General features: G+C 36.6%; 1 protein-coding gene across 1 annotated transcript in view; it reads right to left on the bottom strand.

Annotated features, from left to right (window-relative positions):
* Positions 1-2,577: 2,577 nt before the first annotated feature.
* The window catches only part of LOC125666582 (adenylate cyclase type 5-like), a 45,560-nt gene continuing 34,420 nt past the window's right edge, over positions 2,578-13,717 (bottom strand). The window contains exons 15-20 of the mRNA XM_056151728.1: positions 13,483-13,624; positions 12,641-12,760; positions 11,401-11,547; positions 9,195-9,396; positions 6,764-6,888; positions 2,578-3,050 (exon numbers count right to left, since the gene is read on the bottom strand). Coding sequence (XP_056007703.1) covers positions 2,868-3,050; positions 6,764-6,888; positions 9,195-9,396; positions 11,401-11,547; positions 12,641-12,760; positions 13,483-13,624 — 919 coding nt within the window. The 3' untranslated portion in view covers positions 2,578-2,867. The remainder of the gene's footprint in view (positions 3,051-6,763; positions 6,889-9,194; positions 9,397-11,400; positions 11,548-12,640; positions 12,761-13,482; positions 13,625-13,717) is intronic.

The following is a 13,717-nucleotide window of genomic DNA, read 5'->3' as shown; positions in this document are numbered from 1 at the left end:
TAGTAAGGTTGTCACTTGCAAACCGTGGGAGGTCGAGTTAGATGGACAAATCAAGTACTTTCTATATATTAACAGTAAATATTTCAAATAAAGGGGCAAAACTCCTACAACAGAGGCCAAAATGAATGAAAATTGCAACATGATCTAGATTAACCCACAAATAAGCTACACAGTAAGTTTCAGTGTCATATGCGACAGAAAAATGAAAATGGATAAAGAAAAAACCAAATGGACATACCAGCATCGCTGTGCCATAATTTGTCCCATTCAAAGATGGGAGTATAAAAATGCTTAGAACATTAGAAGAGCTAAAATTAAAAAAAAATGTCTATGTTCTTATCCTCCACTTTCAATTCATAACATTTTTCTCTGGTGTAAATGTTAAAACTTTCATTTCAGTAACTATAACATTTTCATATATTATATTGTATACTTTTCATTCATGAAGTAACTCTATCATAATTATACATATCGTATATACTTTTCATTCATTACAATTTCTTATGTGTGTCACACCTCCAAAATTCCCTCGACAATCGAACAAACAAGATGGCAATTAATGAAAGGTGGCATATTAATATCTACTGCAAGCATTGTTATTCATATAGACTGTGTTTACAGGTACATGTATATATTATACAATATGCCAGAAAAATTGGGTCATGAACCATGAGATAGGAGTAATGAAAAACATCTAGCACATAATTTTCGAAATAAATTACTACACTCAAATATATACATACAAGTGACCCAAGGGCCACAACACTCACCTGAGTCAGATTGACCCTGCTGTTTTTCAGAAGAGGATTTTCAAAATATCTTTACCCTTTTTAATCCCATGACAAAGAACCAAGTTTGGTTAACATCATATTTGACCCCATGAATTATCCAAAAATGAAGTCTGTGTTGAATCAAACCCTTATATTGCCAAAGAATGACAAAAATGCATTAGTCTAAAAAATGAATCAAAACTTTGAAAATGTACGTGTTGCATTTATACTATAAAGGGTTAGTAAGAAACAAACAAACCATAAGGCACCCATATCTCTGGAAATACCCATAAAATTTAACTACATACGAACTCATTTGAATAGGTTCACACAATATCATCATTTTAAATTTTTTTTACATTTATGAGTAATCATTTTACATACCAAATTTATGGTGACCATGGTTATTTACATTTGAAGTTCATATTTACACCGAGCAAGTACACAAATCAAGTTGTTATATATGTGTTGTTACGTACACATTACGAATATTCTGTATATAAAAAAAAAAAAAACCTTGCCGAGTACTGCATCAAACGATAAATTCATCACTTCAATATAACGGGACAAGGTATGATATTTACATGTCTTTCCTTGCATTATCACTACATTTACAGTATCTCTCATCCCATCCATCATTCACTACATTTACACTCTCCCTCATCCATTGTTCACTACATTTACACTCTCCCTCATCTCATCCATCATTCACTACATTTACACCCTTCCATTATCCCATCCATTGTTCACTACATTTACACTCTCCCTCATCCCATCCATCGTTCACTACATTTACACTCTCCCTCATCCCATCCATCATTCATTACATTTACACTCTCCCTCATCCATCATTCACTACATTTACACTCTCCCTCATCCATCATTCACTACATTTACACTCTCCCTCATCTCATCCATCATTCACTACATTTACACTCTCCCTCATCCATCGTTTACTACATTTACACTCTCCCTCATCCCATCCATCGTTCACTACCTTTACACTCTCCCTCATCCCATCCATCATTCACTACATTTACACTCTCCCCATCTCTTCCACTGTTTACTTAACTATAGCATATAGCAGCATGTAGACAGAGCATGATTTGGAGAAAAAGTAAAAAAAAAAATGTGTAAAGTTTACAAACAGATGCCAGACAATAGGTGATCAGAAAATCTCACTGGAGCTTACAGCTCAGGTGAGCTAAACTAGAACTGTCCTAATGGGACTAATACCCCCCGCGGGGCATATAAGATGATGGGAAATATTTAAAGCAAGCACATTGGATATTTTCACATTATCTACAGGGCAATCAATGTGAATGCAGAAGTGTATATTCTACAGTACAGCAGTACATGAAATATTAAAAATCTGCTTAATATAAACAATGAATACTATTTGGCACATTTAAAACCAAACCAGAAAATGTCTGTAACTTCCATAACTGTTAAAATATTTCAATGAAAATAGAAGATGCACAACTACACTATATATATGAGATGAGAATAAAGTTTGAATCAAATCTGTTCAACGGTATTAGAATTAAACTCTGGACAAAGTGTGCAACCCCCAAAATGAAAAGAAAATGTGCGTAACTTCTATAACTGTTAAAATATTTCAATGAAAATAGGAGATGCACAACTACATAATATATAGAAGATGTGCATAAAGTTTGAATGAAATATGTCCAGCGGTATTAGAAATAAACTTCAGACAAATTGCGTCTACGGACAAACGGACGGACAGATGGACAAAGTGATTCCAGTATACCCCCCCCAAACTTTGTTTGCGGGGGGGTATAAAAACAAAAAAACCTCAGAAAAGATGACAAAGTCATATAAATATATTGATTGTTGTAGTTGATTTTGAAGATCTGTGTGGTATGATGCACATTATTTTCAGTGTCTCTCATGCTCTGCCACACAGGTTTCAGCTAGTGGAAGTTCAGGAACACATCTTGTATTGTTTATACATGGTTATAAGCTCTTGACATGTACTTCCAACAAGTTGCTCCAGTGTCACCTTCTACATCTGTCTTACGGTTTCCTTTATTGTAGTCTAACGACTTCATTTCATAGATGACCTTCACCTTTGAACTATGACCTTTTATTGTTGAACTTTGTGTGCGACACAGTCTCCTGTATGGATGTTGGTGGATGCTGAGGTCGACCCACTAGAAAGTAGGTCAGCATGTCCCCTTTACCTTTGACCTTCACCATTCCCCTACACTGGAGAGTGTAGCCTTTAACAGACAGGATGTTATACACCTCACTGGTGACCTACAAAACCGAGAACAAAGGATAAATTCTCACTAGTGACCTACAAAACCGACAACAAAGGATAAATTCTCACTAGTGACCTACAAAACCGAGAACAAAGGATAAATTCTTACTAGTGACCTACAAAACCGACAACAAAGGATAAATTCTCACTAGTGACCTACAAAACCGACAACAAAGGATAAATTCTCACTAGTGACCTACAAAACCGAGAACAAAGGATAAATTCTTACTAGTGACCTACAAAACCGACAACAAAGGATAAATTCTCACTAGTGACCTACAAAACCGAGAACATAGGATAAATTCTCACTAGTAACCTAAAAAACTGAGAACAAAGGATAAATTCTTACTAGTGACCTACAAAACCGAGAACAAAGGATAAATTCTTACTAGTGACCCACAAAACCGAGAACATAGGATAAATTCTTACTAGTGACCTACAAAACCGAGAACAAAGGATAAATTCTTACTAGTGACCTACAAAACCGACAACAAAGGATAAATTCTCACTAGTGACCTGCAAAACCGAGAACATAGGATAAATTCTCACTAGTAACCTAAAAAACTGAGAACAAAGGATAAATTCTTACTAGTGACCTACAAAACCGAGAACAAAGGATAAATTCTTACTAGTGACCCACAAAACCGAGAACATAGGATAAATTCTTACTAGTGACCTACAAAACCGAGAACAAAGGATAAATTCTTACTTGTGACTTACAAAACCGAGAACAAAGGATAAATTCTTACTAGTGACCTACAAAACCGAGAACATAGGATAAATTCTTACTAGTGACCTACAAAACTGAGAACAATGGATAAATTCTTACTAGTGACCTACAAAACTGAGAACAAAGGATAAATTTTCATGATTGATGATATATTGTTTAACATCCCGTTTGAGAATGTTTCACTCATATGGAGATTACCACTGCCGGAGAAGGGCTGCAAAATTTAGGTTATATATGCTCGGCGCTTATGGCCTTTGAGCAGGGAGGGTTCTATATCGTGACACGGGACCTCGGTTTTTTCGGTCTCATCTGAAAGACCACCCCATTTAGTCGCCTCCTACGACAAGAAAGGGGTACTGAGGACCTATTCTAACCCGGGTCCCCATAGGCATAAAATTTTCATGAGGGTTTAAACCCTTCCTAAGTTTCTACGCAGGGCTATACAAAATGGCTTTGTGGGAAAACTGACTGCTTGATGGGTTTTAAAACTTACCTACATATTTCTAGTCACAGCTTGTGTTGGATTTCAAACCCCCATAAGGCCTATATTGATAAATCAGTTGTTTCCCCTTTGCAATCACACTGACTTACTTATAGGTAGTATAAAGAAAATTAAGTTTTGATATACATTTTCAATACAGATTCAACATGCGCAGGGAAAAATATTTCTCCCCCCTTCACCAAGTCAGTTAAACAAGAGTAGTAATTCACACAGCCACATGCTGTAAACTATGGGTATCTAACGCTGTTGTAATCAGAGAAAGGAGTGACAGCCAAATCAACCATTCATTGGTCAAAAAATAACGCCGACAGTGTTCTTTCAATGCTTTCATTAATATGAGAGTCTTTCGTAATAAAATGTTTACCTAATTTCTAAGAAGGATTAGTAAAATATCAAATTGAAGAAATATTTCACTCTTACAAAGTTATAACTTGAGAAGAATTAATCCTTTTCAAAATCCTGAATGTGTAATTATTTCAGCACATTTAAAATTTGGCACCAGCAGTAGGAGCTGACGTACATGCTATTTGGTGTATTAAATCATGAGTTAGTGTATTTGTTTTGTATTTGATAATGAATGGGGATTTTCATAATTTAAAGCAACCATAAATTATAGTGTTCTTACTTCACCAAAAAAGCCACTAAAATTAGAATCCCGTTAAAATAAATACAGTGTGCTTAACTACCCCTGGACTTCAGATGAAAGTCCTAGCTGCCAGGGGCAAAAAAAATCTGGGTTGTGCGTCTTTAATGGAAAAGACAAATTAAAGATGGGAGGTAAGTGTAATAGTAAGGGTTATATGTACTGTTAATATCGGCCTGTGGGTAGCTGAGGGAGGAAAATGTAATAGTTAGGGTTATATGGACTGTGGATATCGACCTGTGGGAAGCTGAGGGAGGAAAATGTAATAGTTAGGGTTATATGGACTGTGGATATCGACCTGTGGGTAGCTGAGGGAGGAAAATGTAATAGTTAGGGTTATATGGACTGTTAATATCGGCCTGTGGGTAGCTGAGGGAGGAAAATGTAATAGTTAGGGTTATATGGACTGTTAATATCGGCCTGTGGGTAGCTGAGGGAGGAAAATGTAATAGTTAGGGTTATATGGACTGTGGATATCGGCCTGTGGGTAGCTGAGGGAGGAAAATGTAATAGTTAGGGTTATATGGACTGTGGATATCGACCTGTGGGTAGCTGAGGGAGGAAAATGTAATAGTTAGGGTTATATGGACTGTGGATATCGACCTGTGGGAAGCTGAGGGAGGAAAATGTAATAGTTAGGGTTATATGGACTGTGGATATCGACCTGTGGGTAGCTGAGGGAGGAAAATGTAATAGTTAGGGTTATATGGACTGTTAATATCGGCCTGTGGGTAGCTGAGGGAGGAAAATGTAATAGTTAGGGTTATATGGACTGTTAATATCGGCCTGTGGGTAGCTGAGGGAGGAAAATGTAATAGTTAGGGTTATATGGACTGTGGATATCGGCCTGTGGGTAGCTGAGGGAGGAAAATGTAATAGTTAGGGTTATATGGACTGTGGATATCGACCTGTGGGTAGCTGAGGGAGGAAAATGTAATAGTTAGGGTTATATGGACTGTGGATATCGACCTGTGGGAAGCTGAGGGAGGAAAATGTAATAGTTAAGGGTTATATGGACTGTGGATATCGACCTGTGGGTAGCTGAGGGAGGAAAATGTAATAGTTAGGGTTATATGGACTGTGGATATCGGCCTGTGGGTAGCTGAGGGAGGAAAATGTAATAGTTAGGGTTATATCGACTGTTAATATCGGCCTGTGGGTAGCTGAGGGAGGAAAATGTAATAGTTAGGGTTATATGGACTGTGGATATCGACCTGTGGGTAGCTGAGGGAGGAAAATGTAATAGTTAGGGTTATATGGACTGTGGATATCGGCCTGTGGGTAGCTGAAGGAGGAAAATGTAATAGTTAGGGTTATATGGACTGTGGATATCGACCTGTGGGAAGCTGAGGGAGGAAAATGTAATAGTTAGGGTTATATGGACTGTGGATATCGACCTGTGGGTAGCTCAGTGATTAGAACACCTTACTAGTAATTTTAATGCTGGGGTGACGGCAGTGGGGTCCCATGAGTAAGGTTTAATTCCCAGTCCAGCCATAGATTTTCTCCTTTCCTATACAAGTTTTATTTTTTCTGCTTCATAAGGTGCTGAAAGATGCATTGTGTCTGATATCATATGTCTATTATGGGCGTATAAAAAGAGATTTCAGGGATAATAGGAAGAATTCATTTTATTGTATGGTGCATTCTGTATTCTGCTGAGAGCGGTGTTCAAGTAAAGCAATAGAGTAATACAATGTTTTGTTGTGACGTGAAACTCAATAAAGCACATCAGTGGTCCCCATAGTCAAAAGGAACCTCCTCTACTTTACCCAGTCATCAATCATGTCGTGTATATAATCTGGTTCTCACCTGACTGTAATCTGGTTCTCACCTGTATGTAATCTGGTTCTCCTGTACTGTCCATCCTGCTGGCAACATTCACACTATTGCCCCAGATATCATAGTGAGGCTTCCTGGCTCCAATGACCCCTGCCACCACTGGTCCAACATTCATACCTAGAGTAAAAGTATTTGAATTTATATTCTGATTCTGATTTTCTATTAGGAGAATAAAATAGAACTGTCCTAGTGGGACTAATAGCCTCAACGGGGCACATTGGATGGTGGGAAATAGTGAATTTGTGATCATTAAAAAATAATAAAATCCTTCATTAGTACGAGTGTGGGATAGGGAAATTCCACCGAGGGGACAAGATTTGCAGTCTAGGACGAGGCTTTGCTTGATATTGGTATGATTGGACTCCTCCTGACTTTCAATTTGGTCAAATCTGAACTCATTCAAAAAATCAGAGACCAAAAAATTAGGTTTGCTTAACAATTTTGACACAAAAATTGTAATGTGTGGGTCTGTGAAAAAAAATTTTGAACAAAAAAAGCTACCCTGCTTTAATTTTTTTCTATTGTTTGGGAATATAAATGCAAAAATTGGGAAAAATACCTGCTTTTTAGCACTGGGAATGGGGCCTTATTATAAACAGACCCTAAAAATCCTTGGAATGACACATCTTTTGTTCACAAAATCATCCAAAAACAGAAGGGCAGACAGACAAATGGACTGATGATTCCATTATACCCTCCCCTAAACTAATGCAGTAGTCTTTGTGAAAGAAAAGATCACAACAAAATCTAAAAGAAAACGACCAAATCAATGAACTTCAAGTTGAAAAAACACCCATAAATGAAAATATCCATAATTTCCTTGAATGTAAATGAATCTTGATGAAAATGACAGGAACACAACTTCATTATCTACACAGTATATACACAAACTTTGAATCAAGTCTTGTTGGTTTTTAAAATATACTTTGGAAACTGACAACACCCCCTTAAAAAAAATGAAGCATAGTGCCATAAAGGAGTCAAAAAATCTTATGTTCGAAATATCATTCTGAACTCATTTTTTGCTCTAATTATTTAAGAAATGAAACTTATAATTCTTTTTTTGATGCATGTATCAAACGAAACATTGGATGGAAAACTTCATCAATGCGCGTAGCGCATTGATGAAAAAGTTTTCCGTCCAATGTTTCATTTGATACATGCATCAAACAAAGAATTATAAGTTTCATTTCTTATCATTTAATTATGTTTTTAAGATAGAAAAACAAATAGTTTCTCCCATCAAAAAGCTTGAATTAACGTTTTTGAAATGGTGTGTAGGAATACATATATGTAAGAATGAAACAACAACAAAACGGCATGGCTGTGCGTTTAGGTCAGGAACCGTTACTGTGCAGATTTAAATGGATTATACGCCAAATTAAAGGTGCAATGGTTAAAAGCTGAATTAAATATAAAGGAAGATAACAAGTGGGGACTGAATTTATGGTGCATTGTGTTGAAAGAGACGTTGAACACTGGTTGTGTCATTGGAACGGTGGAATGCAACTCGGCTCCATTTCAATATCGAGTAAAAAGTTCAACACCTCTTTATCTAAAACGCACTCGTTGACTGAGCCCCATATAACGCAGTTCAATTTCATTAATATTTACCAGATCAGAAGTCGCCACTTGCGCCGTCATGTTATCGATCTCGTAAAGCAGACGATTCATAACGGGAACTCGTGTAATCTGTCTACTTCTACCAGTAAGTGGTCTACGTCATCAAGTTGACTATTCTGTCACGTCATCGCTTATGTATGTTCTTTATTTAAATTAATTTGTATTTTATTCATATCTTTAGTTGTGCTTATTTTTGATAGCAATGAAAAACAAAAATCAAACGAATGCATGTCGTTCTATAAATGCTTGTGTGGAAATCCCGTTCTGTAAATAGCGCTAGAATTAGAACGGGGAAGACGCATTCCAGAGAAAAGTAATCCCGCGTGCTTAGTGCAGATGAACTCCGAACGAAATTTTGACAGAGAAATCAAACGAATTTTTCAACCAATCAGCATCGTTGATAAGTCATCACTTTAAAAGTTATTAAATGATTATGAAATCCAAAGCATATTCATTACAAAACATCGATCTGGACATTGTTAATAAATTCCATTCATGATTTTTAAAACTTTGACCAACAATTGCAGACTGAAACCTTAACATCAACCTTTAGCACTCCATTTCCTTATTTAGTCTTTTGTAAGAGTGAAACAAAAACTTTGAGAGTGGTGACTACTTGCATCCTATAATATGTGCATAGCTGTAAAATTAAGACACTGAAACTAGACACTGCAGATATTTGTGTTGTTAACGGTGTAAAAGTTACTATAAATCGACCCTGGATAATTTTATGAAAACAATTTCAAAATGTGATAGTTTAATGTAAGTACAATTAAATACTGCATAATTCCATTCCTCACCTACTCGCATCTTGAAATTGTTAAACGAGTGTTGATTGACATTCTGCAGCAGATCTCTGATTGAGAAGGCAAAGTCTGCCATGGCCACGACATGACTCATGTCAGAGTAGTTAGTCTCTGGAGTCAGACCCGATGCCCCCATGTACGTATATCCTATTGTCTTGATCTTCTCTATACACCGAAATCTCTCCTCTCCTAAAATCTGCATCCAACAGAAAAAAATTCATAAATGAAAGCAAATTATCTGTTAGAATGACTGCTCATTTTTATAGAAATTTGGTCAAAAGCTTTTAATTCATCGACCAGAACCAGACATAAAAAGGTTTTCAAAGATCTTCAAACCTTATTTTCACTTATAACTACTTACATGATTATTAACCTGCTACTAGATACTACCAGATTCTTTCAAATTTAACATACTCTAAATGGGGAAATGATTGCGGTGGTTTTAATTTCGCTATGTTCGCGGTCAGGGATTTTCCCGCAAAAATTAAAATAACCGCAATCATTTTGCAAGTGTGACACAATATGTTTTGAACAGTTACCAGTAATCAAAACAAATTTTTAATTCCGCGATTAGACCAATATGAAAACCCCCAAACTTTTAGCACCGAGAAATGAAAACCACCTACAGCAACACATCCTGTTTATTTCAACAAAAAATATGATTCTTATTTTTTTTAAACATTAAGAGGCAATTGGGCCACACATCTCACTCAAATCACCTTGGCCCTGCCATTGCTCATCTGTTATGATTCTTCTAAGATTATTTATCATTCTTTATTCCGGGACCCATGAAAAATCTTGACCCCATATTGTGGTCCCAACCTAGCTCCTAAGGATTATGACATAATTGAACTTGAATCCATGCAACATTGGATGTCTCTACACCAATACGACTAACATGACCTTGCTGTTCTGGAGAAGGTCAAGGTCACAAGGTCAAACATAATGGTTCTTGTCATAAGAAATCTATATACACAAAATATGAAAACTCTACCTTAAATAGTTCGGAGATATTGAATAGGTTAGATTTTCTTAAAAGTAGGTCACACTCCAAGGTCAAAGCCACAAAGTTTAAAATTGGTACCAAAATACAGTGCAAGGTCTTGTCAGATGGAATGTGCATATGAAATATGAGAGCCCTGTAGTACCACTCACTATTTAAATGTTATGAGCAAGGTTTAAGTTTTGGACAGAGAGACGGGATAAAACAATATGCTTCCAGATATAGGTGCAAAAAGGGCATTAACAAATCTTTAATCATCCACACAACTTACTTAGGAACATTTGCATCTGATTAAGTGTGGCCCTGCTACTCTCAAATAAGGTATTTTAATTGATTCCCTGTAGTTGCTAAGATAAAGATTTTTCCATATATATTCTCATATAAAACTTTGATTTCTACTTCAGAGAGTCGCGATTTAAAAAAAAACTTGAATCTTCACAAACTAGAGATGATTGCATATTAACATGAGTAACCATGATTCTGCTGTTCTCAAGATATGATACAAAATTATTTTTTCTATACATACGTATCTTTGCATATAAAACTTTGATCTCCTTTTGTAGCCTCACCCTATCCCCAGGGCCCATGATTTAAACAAACTTGATCGAATCTTCTTTCATATCGATTTTAACTTTTCTAGTCTAGTGGATCTTGAGAACACAATTTTCAAATGACTCCCACCCTATTTTTACCTTTCCTTGATTATCTACCCTTTGGGCAGAGCATAGTCCTTCATTTCACCCAATTTGAATACTTGTTACATAAGCATGCTTTGTGGAAAGTTTGGTTGAAATTAGCTATGTGGTTTTCTAGAAGTAAAAAAGTTAAAAGTTTGTTGACGGATGATTGATTGAATATTGTTTAACGTCCCTCTCGAGAATATTTCACCCATATGGAAATGTCACCACTGTCGGTGAAGGGCTGCAAAATGTAGGCCTATGCCAAAATGTAGGCCTATGCTTGGCGCTTTTGGCCATTGAGCAGGGAGGGATCTTTATCGTGCCACACCTGCTGTGACAAGGGATCTCGATTTTTGCGGTCTCATTTGAAGGACCGCCCCATTTAGTTGCCTCTTACGACAAGCAAGGGGGTACTGAGGACCCATTCTAACCCGGATCCCCACGGGATTGTCGACGGATGTACATTAGACAAAATATGACCAGAGCTCAATCAGCTCAGGTGAGACAAAAAGATCACCTCATCGTAGTCTGCGATGATCTCGTTCAGCAAACGAAGGCACTCCACTCCCTCGTTGTTAGCTTCCAGCTCCATGTAAAACTCGGAAAAGTTGGAGATGGATGCAAACATAATACAGGCATTATCACAGTCCTGGTAATACATCTCCTAAAAATAATCACATGATACAGGCACTATCACAGTCCTGGTAATACATCTCCTAAAAATAATCCAGGTTTTAATTAATGGTAATACATCTCCTAAAATAATCCAGGTTTAATCAATGCAAATACATCTCCTAAAAACAATCGAGGTTTTAATCTCCTAAAAATAATCCAGGTTTTAATTAAAGCAAATACATCTCCTAAAAATAATTGAGGTTCTAATTAATGCAAATTTCCCCCAGAATTGGACAGCATGAATTTCCGTCTTCACATATCAAGATGATAATTTAATTTTGTTAGTTTTAAGTCATTTTAGTACAGTTGACCTCGTTGCACTTTTAACATGCAGTGATATGTTATTCATTTAAGAAATAAAGAATGATAGTGCTTTTGCTGATGAAATGGCTGACTCATCAATTTAATTTAAAGGGAAAACACCAGTTTCCAACAACAGACGGGTACGTGTGTTATTTTTAAATATAAGGCCAACGTTTTTGATAATTCATTAACCAAGATAAATAACTGTTGCAGTTTAGCATTATACTGACATTTATACGAGTCGTTCTTTAATCAATCAAAATCACTGCTGACCTATTACCCATGCTGTTTAAAACAAAAGTGTTATAGGGAAGATAACTCCCAGAAAAGCCATGCTAGACCAGAATGGAAAGTACCCTCATGAAAATATTTTGCTGAAAATTTGCTGAAAGATATCTGAAACAAATCTGAAACGTTGCTTACTAGTAATCGATAAATATACAGTCAACAGTACATGAAAAGGTTGTAAAAATCATGGTGGTTGGTCGTGTCAGAAAGGAGGTCGTTTAATACAGGTACAATTGAAAACGGCCTGGTAACACCGATGGGTAATTTTTAACGGTCACATATGCTTCATACAGTGGGTTGCTATGGCAGTTTTAACTGTACTGATATCCTAGAGCTTTAAGCAGTTTACAATGTGTGTTAATTCTTGTGAAATATACTAAAACCCAATTATTCAATTTTGATGAAGCTAAAACACAAATCCAGTCATAAACAACATGAGAATACGCATCTGCTTTATCTTGTTCAGTAGCAAAAGTCAGTAATCCGAATACCTCGTCTTTCTTGAATTGAGTTTTGAGGAAGTGCTCGGCTACGTTCAGTGGGAGGATGTTGGCCAGAAGGCGGAGATTGTATGCACGTAAACTCTCCATTTCTTCTTTTTCTTCTGTAGCCTGTAAAAAGATTTTACTTCTCCTGTAAATTCAGAATTAGACCTGCCCTAACATTAACAGGACACCCTATATGGAGTTATATATTGAAAATAATTTGCATAGCCGAAGAGCAGGCAGGAAAACAATGTCATGAGTTACAACATTATTCATTAATCATCACCTGAACACAAGTTACGGGATACACTAAGCTCCTTTCACTTCAATATTCATCAATGATCATGATTGTAATAGAGCGTGACTGTACAAATTTTCAGAAAAATTCATGCACAAGTCTTTTAGAAAATGTCCAGGAAACATCGAGTCTACAGATGGACAGATACAGTACAGGCCACGAGTATTCCCCGTCGGGGCCAATGTTTTTCGGGGAATACTCGTGGCCTGCTCTGAATCAAAATTGATTTCTGTGAACTTCCGAAGATGTTGAGATGCTTAAAATAAAGAATTCAATGATTCATAAGTATATACAGCTCACTTCAAAACACACTGCATTGTATCCTGAAGGGCAATAACTCTGTAAGGATTGCATTTCCATCAGATCCCCCATTGTGAGAATTTACTAGATTTGTCACCTGAATTTTCTAATAGATTCCTGTATTGTAAGAATTTACTAGTTTTGTCATCTGAATGTTCCATCAGATCCCTGCAGTTTGAGAATTTATTAGTCTTGTCACCTGAATGTTCCATCAGATCCCTGCAGTTTGAGAATTTACTAGTTTTGTCACCTGAATTTTCCACAGGAAGTCTAGACGGGCCGTTGATTCCACCTGTTGAGCGTGGATGGACAGAACAATCGTGAGGACAATGAAGAGGATGACCGTCTCCCACTTCAGAGCGATGGAAGAACCTTTCTCATCCAAGTTTCTGCTACAATACAAAGATCATACACATGTTGAATAATTACTGGAGACCAGGGAAGGTACAGACAATGAATTAATTGTTCAAGGACAAATACACACA

Source organism: Ostrea edulis, chromosome 10, assembly GCF_947568905.1.
Source record: "Ostrea edulis chromosome 10, xbOstEdul1.1, whole genome shotgun sequence".
NCBI lineage: Eukaryota > Metazoa > Mollusca > Bivalvia > Ostreida > Ostreidae > Ostrea > Ostrea edulis.
This window is presented reverse-complemented; position numbering and strand designations above follow the sequence as displayed.